General features: G+C 41.5%; 1 protein-coding gene across 1 annotated transcript; it reads right to left on the bottom strand.

Annotated features, from left to right (window-relative positions):
* Positions 1–2,219: 2,219 nt before the first annotated feature.
* Positions 2,220–7,174, bottom strand: tm2d2 (TM2 domain containing 2). The gene is made up of 4 exons (XM_076099407.1): positions 6,824–7,174; positions 5,342–5,429; positions 5,121–5,236; positions 2,220–4,361 (listed from the first exon to the last, which is right to left on the bottom strand). Exons 1-4 carry the CDS (start codon positions 7,069–7,071, stop codon positions 4,148–4,150), a joined length of 666 nt encoding a protein of 221 aa, XP_075955522.1. The 5' UTR covers positions 7,072–7,174; the 3' UTR covers positions 2,220–4,147.
* Positions 7,175–10,025: the final 2,851 nt, after the last annotated feature.

Consider the following 10,025-nt stretch of genomic DNA (forward strand, 5'->3'; position numbering starts at 1 on the left):
ATGAAAGTCACGAACAGGACCGGAGACAAAGGGCAGCCCTGGCGGAGGCCAACACCCACCGGGAACGTGTCTGACTTATTGCCGAGAATGCGGACACAGCTCCTACTGCAGTCGTACAGAGACCGGATCGCCCGTTGTAACGGGTCCAGCACCCCATACTCCCGCAGCACCCCCCACAAGAACCCCCGAGGGACCCGGTCGAAAGCCTTCTCCAAGTCCACAAAGCACATGTAGACTGGTTGGGCAAACTCCCAGAACCCCTCCAGTAGTCTTGCGAGGGTAAAGAGCTGGTCCACTGTTCCACGGCCGGGACGGAATCCGCACTGCTCCTCTTGAATCCGAGCTTCGACAAGCGGTCGGAGCCTCCTTTCCAGCACCCTGGCATAAGCCTTCCCCGGGAGGCTGAGTAGTGTGATACCCCGGTAATTCGAGCACACTCTCCGGTCCCCCTTTTTGAAGATGGGAACCACCACCCCGGTCTGCCATTCCATGGGCACTGATCCCGACCCCCATGCGACATATACTATGCGACTGTATACTATAATCTTATTAAAAGATTGTGTACTGTTTTTCGAAAATAGCACTGAATATTTGTCTTTTAGTCAGTGTGAACATATTGATCCTCAGTGCGTCTGGTGGTTTGTGTATTTAGAATTGTGTGTTCATTGTACAATTGTTGATTCTACATGTATTTCTTTGATATTGGTGAATGGTACCTGAGTACATAAATGTAAGAGTAATACTGATGGTTGGAAAAGTAAAGAATAAACCAACATAAAGTGTCTTAGAGATAAGATTGATTGATTGATTGCGGCTATCATTATCAATATACAGTATATGTCAGTCGTAGTTTACCCTCATACTAATTTGTAGTCTCTCTGCCTTTGAAAAATGAATTACAGTAGCTTTGCCAACAAAGACATCAATCCTTACAAAAAGCTCACAATTATATAGTACTTTTTTTTATAGGCTCAGACATTTCCCTGAAAGCTGCTCAGTGTAGTTAACAATTGTTACTTTGTTTGGGACTATTTTCGGCTGCGGATTAACCCACATATGGTGCTCAAGTGAGTATTTCCGACAGCAGCACGGTGTATGTGGGATCGAGTCAAAATAAACTAGTGTGTGCAGTTCATGGTAACGAAAGAACACGCCACCCATCGCACTCCTTCAACTTCCTCAGACTCGCTATGGACAATCTTTTTTCTCCACACGTTATTCTTTGTCAAAACCCTGTGCCTACGTTACCCACAATGCCATTCAACTCAGACAGCTCAGTTGGAGATTCAAGCGTGTTGTGCTATGCGTGGCTAATGTCGCCTCAAGCTGCTAGCCCTGAAGCAGAGATGAGGAGCGTTCAACAGAGGACTCGTAAACTCACTTTGTTCTGTGAACAAAACTAGTCACGTTATCAAAACTTGGTACACATAGCGCACTGACTGGGCATGCCCAGGGGACAACCTCTGTTATTGAAAAGTGAAGCCAATGCGGAAGTGCCTGAAACCTGCATTCTCTCTAATGTCCATCAGGGGGCGACTCCTCTGATTATATGGAAGTCTATGAGAAAATGACTCTACATATCTCTTGATTTATTACCTCAGTAAACATGGGTTTATGGTCTCAATCTCTAGTTTCATGTCTTCTTCAATACAGCATGATGTTCATTTAGTGGATTATGGTCCATTTAGAGTCAAATAGACCATAAAGCGAAGTATGCTTTAGGGCGGGGCTACATTGTGATTGACAGGTCACTGCCAGAGCTGTATACCGTGCGTCTACGTCACTCCTCTGCATTCCAAATATGGTCACTTCCGTTCACTGGAAGATGGCGACGGCCTTCGTCCAAGATGGCAAACTCGAGGCTTCAAAACCTCTTCAAACACTTCCTGGTTTGAATCACGTCATCTAGGTTCTATGAATAATTTTAACCAAGAGGTAAGACACAGCGATATTGTAAAATAAATGCAATTCCATGTTATGAAATGTCTACCAGGTGCCTCGAAGTCAAGGCAGTTATGTTTCTTCAAAAATGTATTTAGTTTGGTTCAGATTATTGATCACGTGCTGCATCACCAGAGGAACTCATGGTGCTCGATCAATCCAATCTTGTAACCTGCATCAATACCTTGAAGTACAGAGAAGAGACAACAATGTCTTGTATTGACGTTCCACCGAGCACAGCCCATTCAATCTCACCAGAAAACTGAGAGAACGCGCCGTACCAGAGCCTCTTTTATTGAGTCATAACGGCGGCAAACAGCGATGAATACAGCATGAGACACTTTGGATTGCTTCTCATCGTCACGACAGGAGGAAGTTGGGTTCCCCAGGAGCACATGAAGCTTTAATTAAAAAGTTGGAGGGCACTGTAAAGATGCACAACAACCCAATCTGGTAGAACCTGAATCCCTATCCCTCAGCTTCATTTCAAATGCAACACATTGACTTGTGTTTTTTGTATTTTTATTTCAGGCGAAACTAGCCAATGGAGATCAATTGAAAAGGAAAAAAATGTCAAGTCAACATGACACTCAAGAAAGTTAACATATTAAAAACATCAGACAAAGACACACATAGAACATTAGTCAAAGAATATAAAAGCTTCTGTTGGGCAGATCAATATTATATACAATATCTTACAAGATCAAGAGACTCCAGAACATCAACATTCCGTATGTTTCGTCCTCGTTTAGGGCAAATCTAAAGGAGAGGATCACATCCACATGAAAGGAAAGATCTTATGCACATATTTCAATACATCATATAAACCGCCTCATCGTGAATTAAGTGGAAACTTGCGAAATAAAAAAGCGGTGTCTCGATGTTTCCTCCCACAAAAGCAGTTCAGCCAGCTGAAAACAGAAGCCGATTAGAGCAGCTGCATGAGAAGAGTCGACACCTTGACGATCGCGTCTTCTTCAACTTTTTACGATCCGAGTGGACTTTTATGGATCCTTGCGTACTGAAACCTGCTCCAACTATGAAAGAGCACATAAACCTTCAGCTCAGGTAAAGATGAGTAACTTAACAAAGTGGAAAATGGAAGATTTTAATATTTTATGCGAGGCCCGAGTCCGAACTAAATTAGTTTTAGTTGAAGACATTTGATACAGGTCGGAACAGGAGGGAAATCCTCCCACACAGAGCAGATTTAGGGATTTTTTCCTCTCAGGTAAAGGAATTTACAGCTTGCCCCCTCTCAAAACGTTCCTCAAGCAAAATAACTGGAAAACACACGGAATCCATCCTCAGCTCTGTGTTCCTGCTTGCTAGAGGATGAAATGTTCAATCAATCCAAGTACAGTTGGGACACGTTGAAGCGGCAGATGAAGCACAGAATGCGGAAGCCTACGATGACGACTCCATGTGGGGATATTTCTGAGACCGTTGCTCAGAGTTTTAACTGGAATGGAGGATTCTTTTTGAGTTACTATGTATGCCAACGATGACTGTATAACTAGGCTGTTACCACAAAAACTAGGAGTGCAGTAGCTGCAGAAAATGTGGATTCCAAGGTACATCGGGAGTTCATTGTATTTTCTATCATTGACTTTAATGAAATTCCCAAACTGGGACCGCAGACCATGTGCTTCACTTTCACACCTGTAGTTCAGCTCAGTTGGTCAGATCGAAGAGAAGAGAAGAGGAACATTGTTGCCTTTTAGTTGTGGTCGTGTTCACACTGGCTATTTTTATGACAGCAAGTCATGCTGCACTTCACTGAGCCTTGTGTGTTATCTGGTGTCCCAAAGAGCTCCTAAAGAAAAAACTGATAATGACTGACCAGTAAAGACTGAAACCGGACGGCGTACATCAGAGCTACAAACAAGTACAGAGGGAGAGCAGTGGGCTAAAATTACATATTTACTACCACTGGACCCTGTGGTTGGTTGTGCTTTCACATCACAAATTAACCACTCTCGAGTCCTCTTGGATCCTCTCTGGTGCGGACTAAACAACTGGACCAGGACCCTCCTTTTTTTCCAGACGGTCCGGTTCCAAGCAGTACAACCACCTGATGTTCTGATGCTGGACGTGTTCATTCAGCACACACTACCTATAGATCCATCTACTGATCGACATCTTAGAAGCATTGCATCTATGTATGTAGTGATTCCCCCCCCCCCCCCCATGTCCTCAGTCACACTCAGTAGTAGGTGCACCAGTTGCTGGAATCACTGGGCATCAGGCCGCCGGTGATGAGCAGAATCAAGTCCACGAACCACCAGATCCCCAGCCCTCCCAGGGTGAGCAGCTTCCCGACGGCGGTGCCGGTGTGGCCCAGGCAGAAGCGGTCGACCCCGAAACAGCCCAGGAAGAAGGAGTACAGCAGCGTGGTGATGAAGTAGTGGCCGGTGTATCTGTGCAAGAGGTCATTGTAACGATATTTAATACCACGAACCTCAATCATTGTGCCGATATTCAAAGATGATACAAACACATTTCAAATGAAGCTAGGAATGCAAAAGTGGGAGGGTGGTGGCTCCATACATTTGTAGACATTGCCCTCTAGTGGCGACGTCCCGATGCCACGGACGTTGGTCTGAATGAACCGGATCACTATTTGTAGATCTGGGAGCATGTACAGTAATACTGCATGTCTTTTCGAGGTAAATCTGTAATCTTGTCCGAGTTGCTCTACCAATACTTTGAGTGCGTGTATCAGTCAAAATATATATACTGTGTATCCTGTGTTCAGTCTCTGCTGCCAGCCATTTTTAACTCATTACCAAAACAGACACCTAAATCTAGCTAGCAGTTATTTGGACAGGCAGCTTTTAGAACTTTAAATGTATCTAGACTGGCCTAAAAAAAAAAAAGGATGTGTTTGCGGGACGTCTTGAAACATTGTTTATGCCTTTTGTGCGAGAAGACATTGTCATCATATAACTGTATGACATTATTGACATTTACCTTTACAGCGTCATTAAGTGGTGAAGCCAAAGAATATGACAAAAAGCAAACAATAATTTCGATTTTACCTGGGTATTAAATTGAAACATCAGCTGATTTAAAAGGTTGTATTCTAAAACGTGAGCATGCATTTCAAATATTCTATTAATTAAGAGAATAAATACTGTTGTGTGTTTTGGGTGCCAGTACAGCCACATGTCCCTTACTTTATGCAGGGCACGTTTCCTCTGAGGAACTCTCTGGATCCGGCACACTCGATACCGTCCAGGGCGAAGCAGAGAACCCGTGTGTGGTTCACCTCTTTCTGAGTCTGGCCCCCCCACTAAAAGACAGAAACAGTAAAAAAATAATTTTTAAAAATCAAGTGCTGGGTGATTAACAATATCACGTTCTTTAAAACAAAGAAAGAAAAAGCAACAACACTTACCCCGAAACAACCGTGGCCCATCTCCAGGAAGGCGCTGTGGTTCTGTGACTGATCGACCGGGTCCTGACAGTAGATGAACTCCTCTGGTCTTCATCATACATCATATGTGTGAAGGAAGATAAAGAGTGAGGGGTGTGAGCTGGTACGCCACTGCCATGAAAATGACACGACAATCATTTGAATTACAGATATCCACAATGAAAAACGCTGCCAGATGTCCGTTGTGTCATTTTGAATATCCACAAAACGTCATTGCAGATTTTCAGATATCCACAGTTGTCTTTTTGATAACTGCAATAGGAGCAACTTCTATATATCCAGTTATTACTACTCATAAGTGACGTGAGTCGTTTTGTCATATTATTATCTATTTTTGGGTGTATCCAGAAAAGATAATCTGTAGTCTGGATATCCTCCAAAAAGATAATATGACAAAACTGCTCACTTCAGTTATGAATAGTAATAACTGGATTGTAGATCTTATAAATATGGGAGTTTTTCCTATTCTATTGCAGTTATCAATAATACAATTGTGGATATCTGAAACTGACAGCCCAATACACATGAATGGAGAGAGTGACGTCATCATGGATATCTAAGCCGACAATTGTGGACAGTAAGAAATGACATTGTGGATGTCTGAAATGTTCTTATTGACCAAGAAGAAATTAAAAGACAGATATCTGCAGTATATATATTGACTCTTGCCATTAAATATTAAAACTAACATTTCAACTTTTCAAGGATTTAAAGACACAGTACAATCAAAGTGTTAGATATCTTGATTAACAATTTATACCAGTAAGAATGTTATTGTGGATATTTTTAATTACAAATTCTGACAGGAGAAATTGTATTCTCTCTATATATATATATATATATATATATATATATATATATATATATATATATATATATATATATATATATATATATATATATATATATATATATATATATATATAATATTAATACAGAAAGGGGTGTGGTTTTATTCAATGTTTAAACGGCCTTTGTAACATTAAAAACCTCTGGTTTTAGGCTCGACCTCTCTAATCTCGCTTCACACAGCATACATGACAGGCCCGCCGTTTATTATAAGACCTCACAGTACATTCTGCATACAACAAATCACCAATACAGGAACAGGGCCCTCTTTTCATACTAAAGAATGGTCCACAGCAACTCGCAGCTGTTTCACACTGGACAAAGCAAAAGATAATACTTATATCGTATTATGTGACATTATGAGTGTAGAGTTGATTTAAGAACAGTATACATTTTGGAAACAGCGCTGCTTTGGGGAACATAAGTGGATTGCTGATGGATACGTGAGCGCGATTTGACAGATCTCTGAAAGCTCTCGCAACAGCAGCCGCACGTAGCTAGCATTAGCATCAACATTAGCCTTAGCATCAACGTTAGCTAGCCTACCAGCGACAGCATCCTACCCAGACTACTGTGCCGCTTCCTGTTACTTACAGATAGCTACAGAGAACGACTGGAGACGGGGGTCTGTACTCGTAGCGCTCTGTATTATTCGTATTGTCCCCGGATATCTCATCTTTCCCGATTTCCGGCGGCTGCGAGCTGAATGGGACCGCGGTAGGAGAAGCAGCCGGAGTCTCCGCTGTCGAGTTTTCCGAGTGAATTCCTTCCAGACATTGTAAGAGAATCGACAGTAGCAGCAGCAGCTGTCCGCACAGCAGAATGTAGCTCACCGAAATCATTGTCACCCTCAAAACACTACAGTTATTCTAACGCCGTAGCCGTTCATGGTTAACAGTGACGTTTAGCTAGCTAGCTAACCTGCGACGGTTTGTTTTTGTCGCGTGTGTATGACGCGACAGAGTTACGTCATTTAAACCCGCCTGGATTGTTTTTTTCTGTTCTATTTTTTGTGCAACTTGATTTATTTATCTGTATTTATTTGATAACTACAGTGACAAAGTAAATCCTGTACAACTCAAGTGAGGCTTCCTGTTCAAACCAGAATCACAGCTCTTAACAACATCAATTTGCCTACTAATAGGACATAGTGATAAACTAGTTATTGTTGAACATAGAGAAAAACAAATAAACATTATTGAAATATATTAAATAAATACCATTGGAATGTTTTTTGTCACCTTACATTTTTTTAAAATTCAAGTTATGTCTATAATTAAACTCATTAACACAGGCAAAACCTTCGAAACCTTTGTGGATATAAAATGAAGACAGATGCAGCAACCTTATTTCTGGCCTCAAACGTTTTCAGAAACACATTTCGGTGAACTGTTTTCGTGATAGAAGAGTAGAGCTGTCATCCAAATCGCAAGCTTTTTCTTTTTTCTTTCATACTGCAGTTGCCCATACAAAGTAGCTAAGAATTGTTGCATGCAGTATGCATTCAATTGGGACATACTACTTCTTAACATTGCACCTTGAACTTTGACCCTCTTGCTCTGCTGTGCAGATTGTGGTCAAAATAGCATAAAGAAAGCATGCTGGCTTGTATACTGCAAAATGTGACCAGATGTAGAGGAACATCCTGGTATTTTTGGCAGACTGCATTTGATCTATGTATTGTGACATACTAATCTTTTTCTGGCACACTAAATAGTCTGGTAGTATGGGTATAGGAACACACAGACAGTTACGTTTAAGTTTTTTTTAAGTTACCCAGATCTTCCTGCGATCTTCCGCATCTATTTCCCATAAAGCACGTGCACTAGTGTTTCCTTTACTGCCGCCTCCCTGCCAGCTCATCAGGCTCGTTCACATTAACAGAGGATATGGGCTATTCAAGCGTTCGTATTAGGAAGTAGATTTACTTCCTTCCCAATGGAGGTCTATGGGAAAAGGTCTTTTTGGGCCCCATGGCATCACGTGACGGAAGGCAGGAGCATGAAGCGACGTTCACAGCGTTTACAAACGACAGCTGTGGCGATGTACAACTATATTACAACATCAAACGACAGGAAAAAAGAGATGAATAATGACCTCATCGGCTTTCCATAACTTCCATGAACTAATCAGGATTTGGCAAAATTTGAATCATAAGTCTGGTAACAGTTAGTGGGTTGTTGGTGACTTTCAATCCAATCTGATCGAACCAGCTTGACTCATAGACAGTATATGGTTTGACTGTTCAACTCTTAATAAATAAAAGATGTGTTTGACTTGTATTTAATGTTGTAAAAAATACTTGAATCCAAGTTTCCAGTGGATTTAAAATCAACTACACAATGGGACTTATCTGATGAATATCATTTTCCATCATTTATTGTATTGCAGTTTTTGAAAAAAAAAAACGCGACAGATAGATTGATTCTTTAAATGCAAAGAAAGCTGACATGTTTTACGATATTCATTTCAAATGTGTTTGTGTGTACTACAAAAGTTGGTTTGGAACATTTTGGGAACTTTCACAGGAGAAACGTGGACATATCTTATGAGGTTTTATAGTCAAATGTATTGAGTTATTTGTTTAATATTTATAATTTCATATTTTATATGCCAAAGGTCAGTTTCATGTTTCAAATTAAAGACATTTTCTGACTTTAGAAGAGCCGTTAATTCAGCACCTTTTATAATCCACTACGCAGCACCTCATTTCCATAAAATCACATCTGATTTTATTTAACAACTAAGTTACATTTGTAGGGATAAAATGCTCGTCCCCACACAGCCATTCAGTCTTCAGTCATGAAAGCAACAAGATGCAGGTGTAGACTTTACTATTACACAACTTTCATTTTGACACAAGTTCAGAGTCACTCCCAAGAGAGAACGGCATTCTGTTGCATCTGTTTGCATTCTGTAGGTGGGACCGCATGCAGGTGGGGATGGAGGGGGGGGACTTTAAATCAGAAAGGAACTGCTCTCAAGTCAGCATTATTTAAACAACGTCAATCAATTTCAGCTTCGTCCACCGAGTCCTTCTGGTCTGTTTTCTGTAGCAACTCGGGGCCGAAATATTTCGATCCCCCAACGCCCACAACAGGAACAGAGGACAACATCATGGGAGAGGGGAAGTAGTCCGGGCTGTGGACGCCTGGATACGCTCTGAAATCCACTCTGGACGGCGCTGGTGGGATAAAATACTGGGCTGATGCTGCGGAGAAGCTGGAGTAGGGATAAAACAGAAAGCCTCCAAAGTGGGAGAGGCTCACCAGGTCCTGTTAACAAGGGACGAAAATACAACATACAACACATTATCTGCTGTTAAGGAGTTAATTAAAGTGACAATCACCAGGCGTAAGTGTAATTTTAAGGTACTTTCAGAAGAAAATTAAATTAATTTGACAGCTGTGACTTTGCCAATTCAGATCATAAAAAATAATGAGTTTATAAAATACTTAACTGAGTTAAAATTGGCTCCCCGCCGACAGACTGTAACATTAAAATGCTGCTCAAGGATGGTTTCACAAGTTTTCCCATATGAGCATTTAAAAGGTTTTTTGTCTCGCTGTAATCGTTCCTCCTGCAACTGGATGAAGATCCGTTCCTGACGCACTTACAATGTCAGTAATGGAGGACAAAACCTACAGTACTCGTTCTGTGTAAAATAAGCAACATTAAACCTCGGTCGTACTTTCCACATGGACGGCCTTCACGGACACGAGCGAGGGAACGCTTGGATCTTTGCTACTCCGAGCGGGTTTCTCCTCACATCTATCCAACGTTCTCAGAGCTCCTC

This window comes from Anarhichas minor, unplaced genomic scaffold, assembly GCF_050575085.1.
Source record: "Anarhichas minor isolate MPS153535 unplaced genomic scaffold, ASM5057508v1 ptg000025l, whole genome shotgun sequence".
NCBI classification, from domain to species: domain Eukaryota; kingdom Metazoa; phylum Chordata; class Actinopteri; order Perciformes; family Anarhichadidae; genus Anarhichas; species Anarhichas minor.

Excerpts from the sequence above, each read along its gene's own strand:
- tm2d2 (XM_076099407.1), bottom strand. The coding sequence starts at position 7,071 with ATGATTTCGGTGAGCTACATTCTGCTGTGCGGACAGCTGCTGCTGCTA. Across the intron at positions 5,430-6,823 it reads GTCGTTCTCTGTAGCTATCT|ACCAGAGGAGTTCATCTACT; the intron begins GTAAGTAACAGG and ends TGTATGATGAAG. Across the intron at positions 4,362-5,120 it reads GGAAACGTGCCCTGCATAAA|ATACACCGGCCACTACTTCA; the intron begins GTAAGGGACATG and ends CCTCTTGCACAG.